Source organism: Ictalurus furcatus, chromosome 9 (genome assembly GCF_023375685.1).
Source record: "Ictalurus furcatus strain D&B chromosome 9, Billie_1.0, whole genome shotgun sequence".
NCBI lineage: Eukaryota > Metazoa > Chordata > Actinopteri > Siluriformes > Ictaluridae > Ictalurus > Ictalurus furcatus.
In genome coordinates, this window is record NC_071263.1 from 25454578 (window position 1) to 25479080 (window position 24503).

Genomic DNA, 24503 nt, shown 5'->3' on the forward strand with positions numbered 1-24503 from the left:
GCAAGGTGGCTGTAGTTTTCAGAGCCAGGTGCTACTAATGCTCTGCACATGCTAGGAGGGGACTTGATGACAAAAGAGCTTAGTCCTGATTGGTTGGATATTAAACTTTGATTGGCAACATTGATGTTGCAGCAGGAACTATGGTTTGACTGTTGGCAATGGTTTTGGAGACAGGAACTATACTGGGGTTGGGAACTACAGTTCATCTGGTGACAGTAGCTTTGGAGGCAGGAAGTGCATTGGGGTGGGAACTACAATTTTGCAGCATGGCAGTAGAAACTACACTTAAATTGGTGACAGATTTGAAGTGGATAAACTGTGTTTGTGGTGGGAACTAGAGTTTGATTGGTGACAGGGGTTTTGAGGGCAGGAACTGCACTGGGGGTGGGAACTACAGTTTGACTGGTGACAGGGGTTTTGAGGGCAATAACTGCCTTGGGGGTGAGAACTAGAGTTTGATTACTGGTACTGGTTATGGGGGCGTAATCTGGCGCTTCACAGGGAATACACTGAAGGACTTGAGCCCCAAGCTGTGCTACTAGCTAACTATGGCTTCAAGACCATGTTGAATCATCTCTAAGCACATCAAAGCTGTCCTATAGCTCTACTATTACTACAACACACCATCACTTCTCATCTAAACACATGTAGAGTGAAAGCACAGATCCAAATAATGTTCTTTACCAAGTTAGGCATACATGCAATAACAGAATTGCTGCAAGATTCTCAGCACTGTTCCAGCTCATCACCCACCTTGCTGGACTTTCTGGATCTGGGCTTGTTGGCACGTACCACTTTGGCAGAGTTCTGGGATTCTGTGGACAAAAAGCAAACAAGACAAGAGGTGACCATGTTTGTTTATGTTTTTTTAAAAAAAAAAAAAAAAAAAGATAAATGGAGAGACCAATGTCAGTATGTGCAAATACAATAAAATCAAGAACATCAGATTTAAAATTGATACCAGTTTAGGAATTCTTGGAAAGAGCTGGAAAAAAAAAATCAGGGAAAAAAAAAACAGGTGGCAAATATGTTAAGAAGCAAAACCAGGTGTTACTTTGAAGGAAAAATAAAAGTGAGTGGCTTATTGCATTGTTTAAACTCTGAGATAGTTAACTGGCTTGATAAGCTATGAGCATAGACCTGGAAACGATCATGACCTTGTAAAATAATATTACATATAGGACTGGCCTGAATAATTTGAATAAAGTATTTATTCATTAGGTTGGTATTAGTTTCTCTATTTAGTAATCAAATGGCTATAAGTGTATGGTTTCCCCACCCTATATGTTCACTATATGTTCAGAAAGCAAGCCATTTGTGATTCACCCAAACACAGGTAACCCCTGAAGACTATTCAGTGGATGAAATCATGTCTTACTTCAATTCATAGTCAAATTACAAACATTATATATATATATATATATATATATATATATATATATATATATATATATATATATATATATATATATATATATATATATATATATATATATACACACACACACACACACACACACACACACAAACATCTATATTATATATACACATACATACATACACACACCTCTCTCTCTAATTAATATATGTGGTATAAAATATCAAATGAAATGTATTACTGGTTTAAATAAAAGCCACTGACAAGCCAAACTTTTAATGTTGGGGACTCAAGTCAAACGCACAAGGTGAACAACCAACAACAACAACAGTATAATTCTAAACAGTTAAATTCTGTATAAGAAAACAGCCTATTATATGTTTTTATTTGAACCACAGCTTACATCCAATCAGTATCCACCTGTACACCTGCACTCTCATGCAATTATACCATCAGCCATTCATGAAGCAGGCGCACGATGCATAAAATCATGCAGATACAGGTCAAGAGCTTCAGTTATTGCTCACATCAAACATCAGAATGGGGGGGCAATGTGATCCAAGTGATTTTGACCGCAGTATGGCTGTTGGTGCCAGTCACGCTGGCTTTGGTAATAATTCAGACAACTACTCTTTACATCTGTGGTGAGCAGAAAAACATCTCAGCATGCACCACACGTTGAACCTTGAGATAGATGGACTACAACAGCAGAAGAGGAGAAGACCACATTGGGTTCCACTCCTGTCAGCCAAGAACAGAAACCTGAAGCTACAGTGGGAACAGCCTCACCCAAACTGGACGGTTGAAGATTGACATGTTGCCAATGTGACATTTCTCCAATCATTTTCCGATTAAACTTGAACGGGCAACGTAATTTGAAAATGTACTTAGTGGTTGTTTAAAAAAAAAAAGAAAGAGACACTCCAGTGATTTCAGTTAACATTGTGCTGTCACCTGTACAGTGAGGGAAAAAAGTATTTGATCCCCTGCTGATTTTGTACGTTTGCCCACTGACAAAGAAATGATCAGTCTATAATTTTAATGATAGATTTATTTGAACAGTGAGAGACAGAATAACAACAAAAAAATCCAGAAAAACGCATGTCAAAAATGTTATAAATTGATTTGCATTTTAATGAGGGAAATAAGTATTTGACCCCTCTGCAAAACATGACTTAGTACTTGGTGGCAAAACCCTTGTTGGCAATCACAGAGGTCAGACGTTTCTTGTAGTTGGCCACCAGGTTTGCACACATCTCAGGAGGGATTTTGTCCCACTCCTCTTTGCAGATCTTCTCCAAGTCATTAAGGTTTCGAGGCTGACGTTTGGCAACTCGAACCTTCAGCTCCCTCCACAAATTTCCTATGGGATTAAGGTCTGGAGACTGGCTAGGCCACTCCAGGACCTTAATGTGCTTCTTCTTGAGCCACTCCTTTGTTGCCTTGGCCGTGTGTTTTGTGTCATTGTCATGCTGGAATACCCATCCACGACCCATTTTCAATGCCTTGGCTGAGGGAAGGAGGTCCTCACCCAAGATTTGACGGTACATGGCCCCGTCCATCGTCCCTTTGATGAGGGGAAGTCCTGTCCCCTTAGCAGAAAAACACCCCCAAAGCATAATGTTTCCACCTCCATGTTTGGCGGTGGGGATGGTGTTCTTGGGGTCATAGGCAGCATTCCTCCTCCTCCAAACAAGGCGAGTTGAGTTGATGCCAAAGAGCTCCATTTTAGTCTCATCTGACCACAACACTTTCACCTAGTTGTCCTCTGAATCATTCAGATGTTCATTGGCAAACTTCAGACGGGCATGTATATGTGCTTTCTGGAGCAGGGGGACCTTGCGGGCGCTGCAGGATTTCAGTCCTTCACGGCGTAGTGTGTTACCAATTGTTTTCTTGGTGACTATGGTCCCAGCTGCCTTGAGATCATTGACAAGATCCTCCCGTGTAGTTCTGGGCTGATTCCTCACTGTTCTCATGATCATTGCAACTCCACGAGGTGAGATCTTGCATGGAGCCCCAGGCCGAGGGAGATTGACTGACAGTTCTTTTGTGTTTCTTCCATTTGCGAATAATCGCACCAACTGTTGTCACCTTCTCACCAAGCTGCTTGGCAATGTTCTTGTAGCCCATTCCAGACTTGTGTAGGTCTGCAATCTTGTCCCTGACATCCTTGGAAAGCTGGGATGTCTAAAGAGACTAAAGAGTCTTGGCCATGGTGGAGAGTTTGGAATCTGATTGATTGATTGCTTCTGTGGACAGGTGTCTTTTATACAGGTAACAAGCTGAGATTAGGAGCACTCCCTTTAAGAGTGTACTCCTAATCTCAGCTCGTCACCTGTATAAAAGACACCTGGGAGCCAGAAATCTTTCTGATTGAGAGGGGGTCAAATACTTATTTCCCTCATTAAAATGCAAATCAATTTATAACATTTTTGACGTGCGTTTTTCTGGAATTTTCTCGTTGTTATTCTGTCTCTCATTGTTCAAATAAATCTACCATTAAAATTATAGACTGATCATTTCTTTGTCAGTGGGCAAACGTACAAAACCAGCAGGGGATCAAATACTTTTTTCCCCTCACTGTATACACTATTAAAAGTCATATCTGCTTATTAAATATTTTGAACTGCAGCAATGGTTTTGAGAGCGAGTATTCGGATACTCATTCGGGAACACCAATGAGCGTTCAAAGCTTGTGAAATGCTGTTAATTCAATTACACTTGGGTTTTTTCAGGCCTCATTCATTATGGTAGGTTACGATAAATTAGAACAGTGGCATCACTTTGTTTCAGAGACTTTAACAAGACTTGAGTAGTTTAATGTCAGGACAAAGGCATTTGTTCATGGCGGAACTCTCAGGTGTGCTGAAACAGGATCTGGTTCATGTCTGGTTTTAAATGTCATTTAAGGATGTGATTGTTACGCAAAAGACGAGTTGTACGCATCTTAAGTGTGCAACTACAGAGTTGTTTATTTTTTTATGGCATTTGGCATTTTATGACATTTGGCATTTATGGCATTGCATCATTTATGGCATCATGGATTGAAGCGCTCATCGACACTGAGTGAACTCAGGCTCTGAAAATTATGTTAGTGGTTGATCTAAAATCAAGGCTACAATTTAATTATTCATGTTTTCACAGGCTTTTGCTGCTGTGTGATACAAATTCAGAAAAAAAAAAAAAAGACATCTTCCAATAAGATTTAAAATACTAATTCTGGATGCTGATTCCTCGATGTTCTGATTTTTGGGAAAGGCTTAAGCATTAATGCTGGCCAGGTTAGTTTATTATGTAATACATTAGTACAGTGGCAGAGCTAGAAAGATTTTGCATGTGGTGGCAAAGGAATGGCAGGAATTTTTCCCCAGGTATAAGTATCATGGTACACTGAAATAATGTGGTCATCGTTTTGTAAGACAAACTTCATTTTCAAGACCCTATCCATCTAGTAGGGCTGAATGACATGAACAAAAATAGCATACTGAGATTATGTTGCTGCACTCCAAGCTGGGGGTATCCCTTGTAATATATTACAAACTGGTGTCACGCTTAAAGATCGGCATGCCAAAAGAACTCCATGATTTATCAAAACACCCACAACAAACTTTTGGCCTGAATGATCAGAGAACCAAATAAAATGTAGTTTGTCGGGGTGCTAATTTGTATATGGCAGCCTTGTGCAATATCAGCATTGACCAATCTTGCGATAATGATTAACAACCTAGTACAGATCCTTCTTTTTAATATCTCTGTATGTATACTGTACATGCACTGAAGAACAAGAGAAACCCACTTGGCTATATTCAAACTGGACATCAATTCAGGTTGACAGGAATGTGTTCACACTCAGACACTACTGACTGTTTCATTATTTTTAGTTTATAGAACACTGGGCGATTGAGAACGCAATAACTAGCGCTGAAAATGTCCCAATACATAATTAGAGGTTATGTAAGGTTGCAATAAACTTCATAAAAATTTAAAATCTGACTGGTCAGAAACTGATTCAGTTTTCGATACCAGGAGCTAGGGCTGGGCGATAGATCAATATAATATCGATATCATAATAAATAATAACACAACACACTTTCCTATGATATCATTGGTATAGGAAAGCATTTTTTAAACGTTTTTTAATAATTACAAATTAAAATGGTACTTATTTGATGTAATTTTTAAAAATGTAATCTTTGTAGCCATTAAAGAAAAGTATCGTCAAACTCAGTTTAATGTTTTTTTTTGTTCATTTTACTACCGTTTTGCAGACAGTTTGTCAGTGATCATATATAATTATACATCATGATACGCATTGTGTATCGTAGAAATGTCCTCAAGTATCGTGATATGATATTTCCGTCATAGCGCCCAGCCCTACCAGCAGTTCTGACAGTATGTCACTTCATAGATGCACATGTCCAATCCTGAACTTCAGTTACTTCCTGTGTTTAGCTTCACTGGTTCCACATGTTCCACGTCTTTCCTTCAGGAGCTTCTGTTTTCCACCCATATTCCAAAAAACATGCCGATGGGTGTTTTCGCTATGATAAATTAACCCCTAAATGTGAACGTGTGAGGTGCCTCGAGATGCACTGGTGACCCATCGGCATTGTATTTCAAAGTGTCCCACAGTCTGAACGTGTCAGAATCCTGTTCGGATTAGAGCATAAATCAGGCTTTGACATGCTGTAGCTCCACCCTGATAGCTCAAACTGACAGGTGGAAGGGCGTTGAGGGAAAATGCAATCATCCCAGAATGCAATTTTGCCAGAGGATTAGTAGAATTGAGAGAACACATCACAGCAAGGCACGGCGAGGCAGCACTGTGCTTCCCCTTTTTAGATCAGAATTTCATCATCTTTCTAATTTGGTAACTTTATTAATAAACACCTAAAAGCGCAGATGCTTTTAAGATACAGCATTGTTACACGATCACTGTATAATCACATTAAAACCATCCACACACAAATTTTCCTTGGCATTTTCATTTAGACTTGGATGCTTTATGAACAGCTTTATTTCAAATGAAATGTCAGCGTGACAGCATAAGAGATGGCAAATGCCATTTCTTAATTAAAATTTTCATGTTACACCAACGAGTGAATGAGTGAAAATTTTAAACTCAAAATATAGAAACACTCTATACGTAACGTACATTCGCTACATTTCCACACACTGCAGCCAATACGAACCTAAATCTGCTTTTACAACACATAAATGTTCTTCAGAAGACTTTGTCAGTGGGTCCAAATCTGATTTTAAAAAAGAAATAAATAAATAATAATAATAAATAAATAATAATAAAAAAAATTAATCCTTGGGATATTTTTGCATTAGATGATTCCCTAAGCCTTTATTTCCACTAAACCGAGCCTGTGATATGATTTAGACTAGGTATGTAACCAGAGTACAAATGCATTATATAGAATGAACAGATACAGAACGCTCCAAACAGATAAGTATACAGATACACAACAAACTTTTTTTTACTTATTATTATAAAGAATTTAATTTCATGCAGATTAGCAGTCAGATATGAAGCTCACAGGACAACAAAAGACCACAAACTTTAACGTGAAATTAAACGATGCATTTACAGCATTCATTCCTCCTTAGTAACTGCCTGGTCAGTGTCCTGGTGTTTAAATTAGACTATTACATTGTTATAGTTTGGGAAATAGAACCAACTAAATGAAAATATTGCACGCAGGTACCAAAAAATAAAAGGGATTACGCTGCATATATTTCTATTTCCAAAGGAAAGAAAAGAAAAAAGGCCACGCCTACTTATGTTTTCAAGTCCCCCTGAAGTCAGAATTGAAGTTTTGTGGCTTTCAGTATGAATATGACAGCCTTATGTTTATCTATAAGCTAGTGCGCTCCAAAACAATGACAATATTCACATGTAGAACATCTATGCATTCAAAATATACAGTCTCTCTCTACCACCATTACGGAACAAAAATTTAGAGGAAATCATTCTGTACTTCAACTTCATCACATTTTCTGTCCAATCCAATGCTGTGAGGTAAGATAAATACTATTGGCTATTTTAAAAAAAATTGAGGAGCCACTCAATATGTCCGGTCCTGTCTTCCTGTTTCAGTGGAAATTAAATCAACACCGAATAACGCTGCGCAATTCAAGGCACTTCACGGGGACTTTAAATTTGAATAAAGATATGGATATATGGAACACTAAATAGACACAGACAATGCGTTACACCCTTAATATAGACATCAGAACTGGCAAAGCAGCTGTTATCGCTTATATTCCAGGATTAGAACATGCAGCAAACATTTCTAACCATCTCATCAAATGTCACCTACAGATGTAAGACCAAAGTTCAACCTTTCACCTACAAATTGCCAGGCTGACAGATATGATGGGAAATTCCTGAGTCGGTTTAAACCAGTGGCTAGATTCAAACGAATCTAGTTGGCTGTTCACTTGTCCCAGATATACGGCATGTTTACCCAAAAAAATACAAAAACCAATAAAACCCCCCACACTTCCACAGTGAGTGCACTGACACTGAACTCCACGTACTGCCTCCACAATAGCGCCATGTGGCATGGTCGATTAACAACACGTGGCCACTGGCAGATAAAAAAAAAAGGGGGGGGGGTGCCTTTCATCCACCTGCAGCACAAGGTCGAACATCCACGCCAGTCAAACATTAACCCCGGACAACGCAAAGCAGGGCTTTTAATGGTTTACACAAAACGTGGCCTGAACACAGCCACCATTACAATAAAAGGGGCCCCAGTGGTATTTGCAGTGTTGTTTAAAGCATTAAGCCAAACACTGACAATCCCCCACTCTCTCTTGTTACTGTACAGATGACAACTAAATCAGATCCTTTTTGAAAGAAAAAAAAAAACAAAAAAAAAAAAACACAGCACCATGCCATTCTTAGAATGTCTACCATAACAGGAATGTTGAAGGATTTCACCACAGAGAATGTTTCTCTGCTAACAAGGCTGTTACCTTTTGAGAAAGACTGACGAGCTTCTCGCTGTTGTTTCAACAGATTTGACAAAACGCTTTGTGGTTAGGAAGACTGAGCCAGGAAACACCTGCCTTAAGGAATCAAAGTCTCTGAAGCTCTTTTGGACATTTTGCTTACCCATTAGGAAACACACACACACACACACCCCCCAATCCAAAACCACTTTTGTCTTTACATTAGACAAAAAAGAACCTTTGTGTGTGTGTTAAACAGGCAAAGTGAAAGACACCCACCCTTGGGAGTGTCAAGAGGTCATTTATCACTTTGGTGAGGATGTGTCTGATGATAAGACCCTGTTCGCTAGCTAGCCATGTGGGGTGTAACGTTGCTACATGAGATACAGGCGTACTGACAACGCGCATTCGCTGAAAGCTGCCAAAACGAGAATAACTACACCCAAGCAAAACAGGCAGATCACTCCACACTACACACGGGACAGAAGAAACGAACAGAGCACATACTTTCTATTCAAATCAGTCAAACTGTCAATAAACTCTCTGACTAGCTTTAAGGCAGTGTGCACGCATTTTTAAATCCACCACTGTCAAGCTAATCATCTGAGAAAACAAAACAAAGAAACAAGGTAACACCCAGGATGAAAAAAAAAAGAGAAAGAAAAGGAGAAAAAAAAAAACCAAAGTAAATGACTACGATTTCAGGAACTATAGCTGCAATATAGCGTAAAAATCCTTTTCAGAAGCAAGGCCAGTCGTTTATACGGGAAACTATTCCCCTATTCCCCATACACTGAGAAAAATAACTCAAGGACCATAAATTAGGGGCAGAATTTCTACTTAATTTAGATATTTAAAGTTCAACAACAAGTAAATAGGTAAAAATTCCATCTTTATGTTTAACTCATTAAATAGAAATGTATGCATTAACAAACTTTAATTTATTTGGTTTATTTATTTATTTATTTATTGTAGTAACATGGACACTATATCAATATGTAAAAGCTACATATTTTACTTAAGTGGAAAGTCCGCCCTTAATTGAAATCCATGAATTATTTTTTCAGTGTATAAGCAGCTTACAATCTGATCATGACGTTAACTACACACTTTTTAGAAAAGTTGTCTCAACGAATTCACCCAAAAGCGAGTGCAAGTTAACTGTACTAGCTACAAGCACTCACCAGAGACACCACAATATACCTACATCTATATACACACACACACAAAAGGTCGACCGACTGATAACCGATTTATTAACCATTAGTTTTTAAAACTGATACTGAATGAAAACACAAAGTAAAATGTTGCTGAACTTTATTACACAAATAAACAGTACTGACTGAACCATGAAAATGTACTGTACTTTTTTAATGAAATTAATATATAAATATTAATACATATTAATCATTAATGAATAATAAAGTAAATAAAATATACATCCAAACTGAACCAAAAAGTAACACTCCAAATAACAAATAAAAATAGAGACAACCAAAATGAATCAGAAAACACTTCAAATAACAAAACAAAATTAGTCAGAGATGGTTTTTATTTCGCCTCTAGAGGCCACTCTCGTACTGTAGAATGACAGCGGACTCTTCTCAGTCACTCCGCAACTGGGAAAAACTATCGATAACCAGTAGCTCCAGGAATCATTTATTTCTGCCAGTTAATCGGCAAAACTGATCAATCCGTTGACCTCTAGACCAGTTAACACACAATATCTCCTCCTACCTAGTTATATGCAAATGAAATAATCCAGTGTGAAAATCAGTTGTTTGACCAACATTTACAAAGTATTAGCAAAACAGAATTAGCAGCGCAAGCTGACTATGCTAGCTACAAACACACTCTGGTGACACCCACGATCTCTGCTACTTCCTTCCAAGCTTTATTTTCCTTCGTAACATCTTTATACACATTTAACGAGAGGTTATACATGACAGGATAAAATGAAACCACAGTTCCAGGATTTATCCTCCGTTTTTTTGTGTGTGGGAGGAATGAAAAAAATCATACCATACAGGATTGGTCCGACGAACTGTTCAAGCCAAGCGCTCAATCGTGCCTAATCTGCGTAAAGAAAATCTCAACTCGCATGTCGTGCATGTCACTCTGGCACAAATCACAGCTGATTCCTGTGCCGTTTGCTAGTGTGAACGCTGGGTTAGAAGAGTTTAATTATTTATATAAATACAATAAACAGACCAACTGAATTCATGTTATATCACATACATATACATAGGCGCTCGCCAATTGGCAGTCGATCGTTATGTGTGAACTATTCAACGACACATCGCAGAGGCATCGGCAACACCAGACAGATATTTGGCATGCTAAATATCTGGAGCTGTCGGGCGACACCACATCCTGTGGTGTGAAAAGTGTCATCGCCGGCGGTGATAGCGGCGCCGAGCTACAACCAATGAGAGAGTGAGGCATGGGGTGAGGTCACCGTGAGGAAGGGAAACACGTGAAACCTTTTAACTCACCTCCAACTCTCTCTGTAGTACACACAATCCCTGCTGCCCACGTCTGCTAATCCATTCTTTCACCCACTTTCTTTGTCTTTTCCTTTTTGGGGTTTCTTCAGCACAAATCATCACGCAAACGGCTCGCACCGCTTGTTTCTGTCATACATCTATCTTCAAATAAACAACTCTGTGTCACTTCGCGGGTGGTTTTCACGTCATATATCCGTGTCACTTCGCGAGTGGTTTTGTCACTTCTAGCGTGCGTTTCCGTGACAAAAACGTAGCTTGGAAACCAGATAGAGTGGTCGTCAGATCGTGAACCCTGTCGCCGAGCAATCACGTAGTGTGAACAGCACAACGACTTCATGACTCCCGATTACAAGACAGCGAGTCGTGTAGTGTGAACAGCACAGCGATCTGCCGATGCTGAAAGTCGGGTAATGTAGTGTGAACTTAACCTAAGATAGTGAAGTGCTACTTACTTGTGGCTGAGACACAGGCAGCCACTGAAATGCAAACATTTCAGTTAAGAAAAGTCTGTAGTTTTCAGAACTACAGCAGATACACGCTGGTGCTTGAAAGTTTGTGAACCCTTTAGAGTTTTCTGTATTCCTGCATAAAATGGGACCTAAAACATCATCAGATTTTCACACAAGTCCTAAAAATAGATAAAGAGAACCTGATGTAACAAATACGGCAGAAATATTACACTTGCTCGTTTATTTATTTATTTATTGAGGAAAGTGATCCAATATTACATATATCTGTGTGCGGTAGAAGTATGTGAACCCCTAGGATTCGCAGTTTAATTTGAAGGTGAAATTCCCTAGGGTCAGGCTGATACTCAAGGTTTCAGTATCGGTATTGGGAAAGAAAAATTTATATTGTGCCGTCTCTAGATGATATAATACTAATATTTTGATAAATTAGGTCATTTTTCCGTTTCATTATACATATACGTAACAGATATGAATTCTGGAAACGGGTTAATATTGTAAAATTCTTTTTTTGTTCCCATTCTTTATTTTTTTTTTTTTACAATTTCCTCTTTTTCACTGTTGAATAATTTATTTTCTAGACATTAAATCTACACTACTGCTGCCAATATCACGGTACATATCGTGTATGGTTCTCTCCAACAGAAACCCGAATTCATCAAGTCGTCACACACATTTCGCAATCCATAAACATCGCCCTTACTGCTGTATTAGCTGCACAGCTAGCAAAAACAGTTACACTTAATGTTATCCAATATTTTCATCTCTGATTATCGACACCAACATCAGAGCTCTGTACTAGATACTGGTATCAATTTTGTTGTTTCATGATTGCAAAGAAGTTTAAACGAGGTTACTTTACAGACGCACTCCTCCATTTTTCATTCTTTTTCATCTTTAAGTTAAAAGATGTGTCCAAGCACCTAACTTCTACACACATCCATGTAGAGCTGACTTTTTATCTTTTCACAAGCTCGCACTGTCTGACTAAGTGTTCAAGTCAATTATTTAGTAATGACCTTTCCTTGGACTTTTTCCACACTGCTTTAAAAGACTCATTTGACTTGAATGCTGTATATTCACAGCATTTGTATGACACCGTGTGACAGTAAATACTAAGGATTGTGATACTAGCATGTAAGGTTCTCCCACTCAGGGCTGGACACTAACGATAAATGTATTAGATAAGGCTAGTGGAAGCTCCAGTGTGCTGCCCAGTGACATGTAGCACATTGTGTGTGCAATCTTGACAAAAAAAAAAAATCAGCAAAACTTTCGCCAATGATCTGTCCTCGCATCACATGTAAAAATGTAATGCATTGCACTTGACTTTACTCGGCATCAAGGTCAGTAGATCGTAATGTTTTATTTTCTTTTTTCTGGGTGCTGAACCTACTTGTCCGGTAGGCAAGAACAAATGTGAATAGCCAGACACAAAATTTACTTGACAAACATATCCAGGCTACTGATTTGTCCTCCTCTAACACCATGATAAACACAGAGACGCTAGTAGCAGTGTTTTTGATTAGCATAAAATTAACCACCCCACTGCCTGTTTGTCCATTTAATATACTTTCGCCAAAAATAATCACATTCTGGGTCCGACTGGAACGAGTAACGACAGCAAATATTTTGACTATACGGTATTTTGATGGTTAGTGACGACTCTCATCACTGCACAGAGCCAGGGAAATGAATCATCAACTGGCATTTCAGTACAGCACAACAAGCCTTTTCTGGAAAGCTCACAAAATAATACGAAATTGAAGCTGTAGGTCTGGGGGAGTTCAGCTAGTTTGACCATAAGAACAGATTAAAAGACCCTTAAGAGTAAATTGCAGCCAATTACAGCTCAGTACAAATATGAGACAAAATAATATAGAAAATCGAAGGTTTTGCTTAGTTAGAAATAGGCACAAGGTTAGCAATATGACAACACTTTTTATGATTAAAAGTTTTGATGAGGAATAAATCTTTCAGTGCGCAATATTTTACAGGGATGCTAAAAAATTTTGCATAAATCATTCCCTCGAGGATTTTGCGAGGTTACGATCGCTGAATCAATCAATATTCGGAGGAGCTTGCGATTTTTCAAAATTACCGCAGAGTTTCCGCAGATTCGGGCCGAGACGCGTCGTGCGATGTCATCACAAAGCGCATTCACCCAAAGCCCTCTTCGATTCACGTGCGTCAAACATGAGCACAGCTAAAAGGTCTCATTTACCAACAAACATCACTGCTAAACAATTTTGTGCAATTGCAATTTCACCAATTCGAGTAGTTTTCTGCAAAAAAAAAAGGCACAAAAAACTCGTACATACATAAATTATGTAGAGCGTCCACCGTACAAGCGCCTGTTTAAGTTGTTACTATAAAAACTTGAGTATAACATACATCTTCTGACCAATCAGCATCAAGAATCCAGCAGCGTTGTTTTTTTTTTGTTTTTTTTAAAAACAATAAAAATGTTAACATTATCTTATATGCATTAGGGCACATTGAAATTCGAAAAATTGTATTCGAAGGCTGTTAAAGCCAAAAGGCTGAGGGAACCTGATCTGATGGAATTGTGCTAAGCAACTACAAGCTTAAAAAGTGTATTTTTATTATTTCAAATATGTAAACATTCTAAAAATCTGAAGAGGAATTGAAGTGCGATTCATTCTGTTAGCTGTAGCATGCAGTGAGATATTAGATGGAAAGCTTTGCACTTGTTAACACCTGTTGCTTAAACTGGCCCCTGTACTGATGCTCAGTTAGTGTGTGTGTGTATGTGTGGAGGGACCAACAGCTGTGAGCTGACCGTCAGTTCTCAGAATGTCAAAAGCCTCGTAAATCTCCCATGACCCTGAAAAGGCGACGATGAATTCAGCAAAGTAGGGAACACGCGCGTTAATGAAATTTGCTCCTTAACACCCAAACACAAGCGTGTACCGTGTGTTCGTTACTCTGAATCAAGGTTATTGTCATACCGCTGATTAGTAGGACACTAGATAAACATTCACTGAGAACGAGCGATTGATAATGTGCTGCGCTGCTCCATGTGAGTGCAGAAATGTGGGAAATCCATCAACTTTTCCTCTGACAATGGAGAACTCTTTCCATAAAATGTTAAATAAATTTCACCTTAAAGATGAACAATGACACTTTGTTACATAACAACACGGTTTTTAAAAAGAAAAATCTGTTAATGTATTAAAAACGTGTTATTATTTAACAAAGTATAATTATCAGAGGAAAAGTTGATAGTTTTCCCACACAGTAAGAGACAGATGGGGGACGCTGCATACGGTGGTTTCTAGCTAACAAGCATCGTTGTTTTATTACCGTCACGAGAAAGTGGGGCTGTTTATAGCTGCTATAAGTGAGAACAGGAATTAAGATCATAATCGTTGACAAATTGCCACGATATAAGAGGAATAAAACACTTGAGACGTACTGTTGTAGGACAATAACCAACTTCAGGTTGGCAACAATAACTCTACTTTGCCTCAGACCATATCCCATCGCCTAATCATCGATTATTTCCATATAACCACACCTCATGTGTTTGATTCTTTACATAATGGCTTGTAACATTATCATGGCATAAAAAAGATTCCCATATGCTCGAATGCATTGTAAGGAAAATAGGATAAACGGAATAGGCAGGCAAATATCAATCCTAATTTAGTAATTATTAGTTAGTCTATTAATGAGTTTAGAAATTAGACACAATTACACACACGAGAACAAAGTCCAATCCATCATTCCTATTACTGATTATAATATTGTGTCAGAGTAGATCACATTACCAACCATCAGCACTATGCCTAAGCCTATGTTCACAGTCAGTCTGTAAAGGGTTTCGCGGAGTTTTTTGTGATTGTTGCGACTAGAAATGTTTGATTTTGCTGCGGCTTTTTACAAGATTTGCAATGCAATTTGTGGAGTTTTTTGGGTGCTTTTTTGCAGAAAACTACTTGAACTGGCGAAATTGAAATTGCACTAAGTTATTTTTTCGCAGTGATGTTTGTTGGTAAAGGAGACCTTTTAGCTGTACTCATCGTCGACGCACGTGGATCGAAGAGGGCTTTGGCTGATGATGTCGATGACTCGTCTTGACCCGAATCTGCGGAAAACCGTAGTAATTCGGGGAAAATAGCAAGCTCCTCCGAATATTGCGGCGTTTCCTTGATCTTGAGTTAATTTGTACGATCGCAAAATCCTCGAGGGATTGATTAATCTGAACATTTCCAGAAATTGCTTGTCCACACTGAAACCGCTCATAACGCTTACATCCCTATACTGCTCTTGTGCAAAAATGTAAGAAGCTTTGGCCTGCTTCATTTCCTTCAGGTTTATTTAACTTTTATTCCTTCAGGTTGATTTAAAAATGCAATCTGAAGGTTGTACAAAGTGACATTAGGCACAACAACTGCAGTACAACATCGTCCACCATCTTGTTTGAGTTGAATGCTTCACAACTAAAACGAAACTAAAAATACGAAAATCTCAGTGCTCTCAGTCCACACTACGACAAAAATTTTATCCACCGTTTATTCAAACTTGGCTCCGTCTTTGCAGGACAAAAACGCTGTCTCGGTGTGGACGGAAGGCCAAAACAGAGAACCGTTTTCAAATGAATCCGGATTAATGTAGACGTAGCCTAAACATCACCTACTACACAACGTCTCCATCTCCAGTTTCTACATCGTTCACGTATAAATATACTTCCATGCACTTCCAAACACAGAAGAAGGAGGAGGATGAGGAGAAGAAGAAGAAGGAGGAGGAGGAGGATAAGGCGAGTCGGTCTCTCCAGACTCTACGCTAGTCTCAGTCCAAATAATAAATCACAAGAATGTTGGAGAACTGTCTCGATCCAGCTACGGCGTGATCTACTCCGGCTTAGTCCAGAGGAATTCTGTCTCTGGATTAAATACAGTCACTGTCAAGAAAATCTTCTGTCTGTTGTAGTTATTTAATTTAAATTCCAAGTGGAAACTTTGCAGCAATCCCCCAGAGGTATTAATCAAGTGATGTGTGCTCATAAAAAAACCAACAGTGTCGATAAAATAATCTGAGGTGTTATACAGACAAAACAAAACAAAAAAGATACCTCAAGACCACAGCACTGAGTGTGTGTTCATAGTACATTTGTGAATCACTGATGTGCTGATGCCAACACAATCCAGTTCCAATTTTAGTTTTTTATTTATTTATTTTGTTCTTTAAGTGAACGCTTCCCAGAAATGCTACTTCACGGAAACCATTACACAAAATCACGGCCTAGCTTTTCCACTACACGTGTCCTCGGGATTAGGCCTAGTCTACATGAACATGTGTACTTAAGGAGGGAAAAAAAAAAATAAAAAATTAACCCTCATGTGTTTCAAGCCACACCAAAACTGCACTTTTCAGCTCTGCAAAGTGGATCATTACGAAAACGCTCAGGAAAAGCACTTCTGTCATCATCACTACAATTTCAAGATGGCGGAATTTACTGCAATGCTCATCTAATGTATGCTAGGTAATTTAATGATATGTTTGACTTCTTTGTAGACTGCACAAGCAACACTGTGGTGTACAAGTGTTTCCTGTTCATGTTGTCAAAACAAATGAAAATGGCGTCTCCGGCCTAAAGGTCAAGGGTCAAACACCTTTGCGCATGCCCAACATGTTTTACACAATCTACTTCCAAAGTGGAGAACATTTTTAGACAACATTTGCAGACTGAAAATAAAGTCTGTCATAACTATAAGGAAATATGACCCGACCTTCTTTCTAAGGTAGCTAACGTTGAATAAGCTTTAAACGTTTGAGAAATCAAACTCCAGCTATGTAAACGTGTATCAAAACTCGTGCTGTACTCAAAACTTTCTTTCTGGTGAAAATGCGGTTAAATGAGTGATACATTTTTATCATGACGGGAAAATTTAACATCAGCAGTTTATTAAGGCTGCAACTAATAATTATTTTTTTTTTAAATAATTAATCTGCTGATTATTTATTCAATTAATCAATCAGTTGGATTAAAAGGCCCATTTTTATTTTCTGTATTCTTTCAAGAAAAAAAAACGTTATTTTGTCCTTCAAACATTGTGCAAATTGAAGGCTATGAAAAGGGTATTAAAATGTATATATGTGGGCTATGCTATACATTGTGCAAAGGATTAAAAAAATAATAATAATATTATATTTTGAAAACAATAAGTAGCTGATTGTCCACATGCTTTAAAACATAAATTAAATCACTATATTAAAACACTAAAAAAAAAAATAAAAAAAAAAGCACAAACTAAGTGTTAAGAGGTTGAATGTTCTGCAGTAACACACACATTCCCTCATCTGAACACAGTAACATGTTCCTTTATTCTGTAAATGTACGACACATCTTACATTTATATACAATGACATGTTATAACTCCATTACAGTTACTGCTCTCATAAACAACACCGTTACTTTAGTTTCTAAATCTAGATAAATATCACCTCAAACTACATATCTGATCAAAGTGAATATTTTAGTCAGCGTTATTGCGCTTCCTTTCTATCGCGCGCTGTTTGATTGACGCGTACGCATGGACTCGCGCTCGTTCGGTGAAGATTAACGGAGACTCGCTCGCTGTCAGGACGAGACTTTATGTAAAATGGAAATACTGGTGTGAATTTCTAACATTTACAGATGAGGATATAAAAGGTATAAATGTCACTTCTGTGCTGAAGAAAACACGTCTGGAACACGTTAAACACCACACGCATCTGTCGCAGGATCTGACACGACGAGCCACGTTAATACACTTACGAGTTTGTTTGAAGCGCTTGATATAAAACGCTCACGTTTTGGACGACCCGGATCGTGCACTTTTCCCTCAGCAGCTCACCCTGTGACCTCCGCTGGGTTTTATTCATAGAAATGAGTTTTTCACCGTTGTGAAGTGACGTCACTGACGGGGGTTATCCACAGTGACGTCACAGACCCAACCAATCCATAATCAAACTCGTTGTCCATTATTTTAATTTGCGATTTTATCGATTCTTTCTTGCAGCCCTACTTTTTTTTTTTTAATGTCAAAATAAAATCATTACCAGTGATCAAATCATCTTAATAATTATTAACCATACATGATGTGATACTCACTTTACCACACCAAAGCAAGCAAAATTTACCCATATACACCAAATCATCTTCTCTACGTGATTTTACTTCCTGAGTATCAGATACACATTTCAATTTCATTCAACATATTTTTTAAAAACCTTAGTAAAGATCAGTACTGATTAAATTAACAAACATGGCTGGGGACTTCAGCATCACGCCACACACTTTTCTACTTTTAATGCATCAGCATAGAAAGTTTCCACATCTGACTTCCTGTTTGTGCTTTATAACTTAATTCAAAAGAAAATAGCGATTAAGCAATAATATTAGTGCTTATAGTTCATAGAAAAATATGAATAAATGAATGATAATGGGTGTGTCTCAATCAGCTCGCTAGTTCAGTAGTCAGGGCACTGATGAGGGAGTCGGCCATTTTACGTGCTATCTCGATCGTAAAATCCTTCCAGGGCACTGGAACGTTTGCTCCCTAAAAATTGCCCACAATGCACCACAAAAACCAGGGAGCATCGACGCTCACAAAGTTCCCTTACTGGAAATGACATCAGATTTTCTGGAGCCACTCAGCTCGAAAAAAAAAATAAATGGTGGATGACAAACTCTCAGCCAACTTCCGGCTACAAACGCAAGTAGCTTGTTATAGTTGTAGCTCTCAAGTGATTACTTACGTTAGCGATTTCTCATTTTATTTGATGTTCTAGATACGGTTTGTTTGAATCTAACCACTTTTAAGCATTTAATGATTTTTTTTTTTATTTTAAAAACTAGCTAGCCTACGATCCTGCTTGAAGTACCATGACAAACGTGTGATAAAGCTAACAAAGTTATAAGACATATAATGCCAGAAAGACAGACAAAACCACCGTTGTAGATAAAAGTCAGTGGTGACATTTTACAACGCGAGTACGTGTTCATGTCACCGGAAATTGAATCATCAGTGTTCCCGTGTGTACTGAGTGAGGGTCCTTAGCAGCTCCCGAACTCATGTACACGATATACTGATTCCCGACCTAGAGGGCTGATTGAGACGCACCAAAAGATAAAAACACAACGTAAATCTTAACACAATCTTTATTTTTGCCTCAACAAAAAAAAATAAAACGTAACTTCTAACATTTAACTCGTTTCATCTGAAAAGACACCCAGATTGCCAAAAAACCTGCGACAGGAGCTAAATACTTATTCATCAAATCATGCTTATTTCCCTAAACATTATAATTCTATTGAGTGAATCACAAATACTCAGCACTTTTAGGATCAAAATCTTGCACCGCTGTCACATTACCTCACACAGTGAACCTTCTGAATGCTTCTTCATTAAAACACGATAAAACATTTTATATATAGTACTGAGCAAAAGTCTTAGGCTCCCTATATTTTTTTTAATACAAAATTTGTTATACGTGTTTATTTTATGACTTCAGCGTTCTCGAGTCTGTATTTTTATATTTCCAGACATTACTTTTCCAAGAAAAAAAATTCAATGTTACAGAAAAATGCTGGCATGTCAGTAAAGAAAGTAACATATTACATAACAGACAAACACATAATGAAGGTTTTGCATTAAAAAAAAAAAATCAAATAAAAGTGCGAAAGTCTTCAGACGAACTGAGGCAGATTCTCAAAGACCCTCGGAAAAACTGATCCGCTAATTTCCTTATAAAATTGTACTCGAGACTGCTGATCTTTTTTTTTTTTTTAAAGAAAAGGGCTATCACACCAAATATTGACTTTGCTCAATTTATTACTGTTTACTGCTCTTTATAGTTTCATAATGTTTAACTGTCTTTAAAATAACACACAGTAATATATGCAGTCGTGAAAAAAATAAGTGGAAACTGTTGACATTTTTGAACAAGCATACATTTGATCCTCTTTGAAACAGTGCCTATTAATAAAGCTGATACACTATCAAATGGCATGAAACTGACATTTGTAGTAATTTTCACAATTTAAACTAACAAAACAGATCAGTCACATGGAAAATGTAAGTACTACCCTAAGTAAATACACCTTCAGATCTAAAAAAATTAGAATCAGGTGTTCAGTGTGCCAGTGATTAGAACCTGCTTAGGGAGTGCAGGTGGAACCGGTCTTACTTATACCCCTCTCATATCTAGTGTCTGGAGATCCCTTTGTTATTGAGGTGTGTGGTGTCATCATGCCAAGATCTAAAGAGTTCTATAAGGTCTTCAGAAAAAAAGTTCGTGGATGTCTATGAGTCTGGTGAGGGATTTAAAAAGATCTCCAAATTATTTGAAATACATCATTCCACTGTAAGGAAAATCATCTACAAATGGCGCAGATTTCAAATGACTGCCAGTTAGTCCAGGACTGGCCGTCCCAGCAAATTCAGCCCAAGAGCAGACCGTCTGATGCAAAATGAAGTCTCCAAGAACCCCAAAATTCCATCACAGGATCTGCTAGTAAGTCTTGCAACTGTTGGTGTCAAAGTGCATGCTTCTACAATCAGAAAGAGATTACACAAATTTGACCTGCACGGGAGGCATGACAGGAAAAAGCCTTTGCAAGACTATGAATTCTGCATCATATCAAAGCGTGCTTGAAGATGATGTGAGGCCGTCTGTCCAAAAGTTGAAGCTGAACCCAAAGTGTATCTTTCAACAGGATAATGATCCTAAGCACACTAGCAAATCCACCAAGGAATGGCTCAAAAAAAAAAAAAAAGAAATGAAGGGTTATGGACTGGCCCAGTCAAAGCCCGGATATGAATCCCATTGAAATGTTGTGGGGGGATTTGAAACGGGCAGTACACCAGCAAGCCTGGTGGATAATTATGCAAAACACCTACAAGGAGTTATTTCTGCTAAAGGGGGCAATACTAGCTTCTGAGGCCAAGGGTGTACTTCTTCTGTGGAAAAAATATCACGTCTATTCATATTTCTGTTGAATAAATGATTGTTTTATTCAAGTATATCAACTTTATTAATAGGCACCGTTTCAAAGATGTTCAAACGTTTGCTTGTCCAAATATGTCAAAAGCCAACAGTTTCCATGGGGTGTACTTATTTTTTCACATGACTCTACTTAAACACACACACACCTTCCACTTCATAAGGAACACCTGTACACCTGCATTTTCATCAGTCCCTCTCTTCAGATTTAGCGATTGCAGAAATGAACAAAATCAAGCAAACACCACAATATTCTGAGGATTTTTCACAAGACGTGTCATGTGACATCACCACAACACTCATTCAGTCAAAACCCTCTTCCTGTCAGCTCAAACCAGGCTGGTCATTCTCCTCTGATCTCTCTCATCAACAAGGTGTTTCAGCCTGCAGACCCTCCACACACACACACAGGATGTTTTTTGTACCATTCTGTGTAAACTCTAGAGACTGCTGTGTATGAAAATCCCAGGAGATCAGCAGTTTCTGAAATATTCAAACCAGCCCAACTGGTATTGATGTAGGTGTTGTAGTTTTGGAGACTTTCTGACCCCAAGACGCAACTAACGTCTGCAATTCTCCAGCTGACATTCTTGGAGATTTTTTTGGCCACTCGAACCATCCTCTCCATAGTGCGTTGAGACGATATAGACACGCGTCCAATTCCAGGTCGATTCATAACATTTCCAGTTGACTGGAACTTCTTAATTATTGCCCTGATGGTGGAAATTTTCAATACTTGTGCTATTTTCTTATAGCCACTTCCCATTTTGTGAAGCTCAACAACCTTTTGCAGCACACCACAGCTACATTCCTTGGTATTACCCATTGTTATGAATATCTAAGTGAATCTGGCCTGTGTTAACTCATATTTATACCCCTGTGAAACGGGAAATCACGGTTAAACAATTTCCTATTCCTGATCACCCAGGTGTACTAAAAAATGTTTTAAATATCAAAATATATTTTGCTCATATGAATTCATAGGGGTGCCAATAATTGCTGCACACCTATATTTAGATTTTTTTTTATATCCATGAGAATAGAGTAATTTTGTGAATTTTTTTTTAAACAAATGATCAAACAAAGACAAATTTTCACAGCCTTCTTTGCTCATATTTACCAAGGGTGCCAATATTAGTGGAGGGCCCTGTATTACTAAAATAAACATAATTGCATAGCCTCAGAGCAAACGGATCAGCTCATATTTTAGGTCTTATGATCGTATTTGCTCTATAAAACAAACACAAAATAAGAAGACAACAAATATGTGGCAGCAACATTACTTGAGAAAAATGTGTTAAAACACGTCAGGCAAGACCAGTTATGTCCACGTTACATTAAACCAGGCTAGACCAGTTAAGATAACTCACTAACATGCAGTCAGACTAACTATAAAAAACAACAAATTAAACCGTTACAAGCCTAACAAACTATATTGAATATATTAAATATACTATTCATTAATATATGCACAAGACAAACAACAGGAATGATTGAACTTCGGAGATTATGTAGTGAAAGAGACGAGCATGTCCGTTGTCTGCTTCGGCTGTATAACCGTGTGGTGATCTGAACCTGCAGATGTAGCGCGCTTGCTTTGGATACTTGAAGCCGAGGAATCTGAACTCCTGGGCTCGCTGTGAAAGGGCACCAGCAAAACACTTCTTGACGTCCGTCATCATGTCGCCATGAAAACACAAGGCCACGCCAGATAAAGATACAAAATCACGACTGTACACAAAGTTAACGAAAAAGAACCGATCCTGAACATGCGCTCAGCAGAAGGTTAATAAATAAACAAACAAACAAAAACAAACAACCGTGTCTAGACATTAGTTGACTGACGGAGAGAAATTTATATGTTACATATAAATTCCAAACAAGATATCATGCCTGCAATACAAAAAAAATATATAAATTATGCATACAAAAAAATAATTATTATGCCTGCAATAAAAGTAATAAAATAATCCGACTGACTTTACGTGCAAAAATGCCTCATTAACGATATCATTTCCTGCAACAAAAAAAAAACTGCTGTGTATGTTTTAGTCTTTCTCTAAAAAGTTGGTGAGAATTTCATGTATATAATCACAAACTGTGTAAGTGCTTTCTCTTTGCCAAAAAAAAAACAGAAAGGGGGCAGCACAGTGGTGTCTCACAGCTCCAGGGTTTGATCCTGAGCTCAGGTTCCTGTCTGTGTGGAGTTACACACGTTCTCCATGTGTCTGCATTCGGTCACCCACCCCCCCAAAACACACACACCCCTAGGTGAACTGGCTACACTACAATGGTCTCTAGGTGTGAATGAGGGTGTTTATAGATGCATATTCCCGCCTCACACCCAGATCTACCACAACCCTGACCAGGATAAAGTGCTTAGTGAAGATGAACGAATGAAGGGAAAACATTAAGCACAGAATCGACGCAACGCTATAGAGATCATCAACCGGTTTCATAAGTAAGGAATAACACACGAGGGAGTGGCACTCCACTGCGCGTTGTGCCGCATCACACCACCCGTGTGTATTATTTTCACAGAACAGCACGGCCTTGAGTGAGTTCTTCTGCTTATACCACAGCGATAGAACAATAACAGTGTTTAATGTATTAATGAACGACACGTCACACATTTTAAAAGTTTATAGCTTGATTTAATGCTGTGGAACTTCCGAGAGACGAGTTAGTTCCTGTTTTCACTTACGTTATAGCTGTGATGAACCGTCGTTCCTTCACCAGCACATCTCACTCTCCCACACGCTCGCTAAAAACACAGCTTGCTGTTTTACTGAGGAATTGTAAACTCCTGTCCTGAATACTTTCCTGTATTAGAACAATCGCAGTATTAATATTAATTATTAGTTTAATCGTTCGTGATGTAGCTGGAACTACTGTCCATGCCGTGCTGTTATTCAGTCTGGACAGGATTTCGGGGAGTCTTTTTTTGTGATTGTTGTGGCCAAAAATGCTTTATTTTGCTTTTTATTTTCCTTCAAAAAGTCGATAAAACGTTTCTTTGTGCCTTTTTTTTTTTTGGCAGAAAACTACTTGATCTGGCGAAATTGCAATTGCACAAAACTGTTTGTGTTTCGCAGTGATGTTTGTTTTTAAACGAGACCCTTTTAGCTGTACTCATGTTTCACGACGCACGTGAATCGAAGAGGG

The 24503-nt window shown here is 38.3% G+C and overlaps 1 protein-coding gene across 3 annotated transcripts in view; it reads right to left on the reverse strand.

Annotated features, from left to right (window-relative positions):
* Positions 1 to 24503, reverse strand: part of larp1b (La ribonucleoprotein 1B) — a 57184-nt gene that overhangs the window by 28811 nt on the left and 3870 nt on the right. For all 3 annotated transcript variants that reach the window (XM_053632370.1, XM_053632369.1, XM_053632371.1), the window contains exon 2: positions 754 to 815. In XM_053632370.1, coding sequence (XP_053488345.1) covers positions 754 to 815 — 62 coding nt within the window. The remainder of the gene's footprint in view (positions 1 to 753; positions 816 to 24503) is intronic.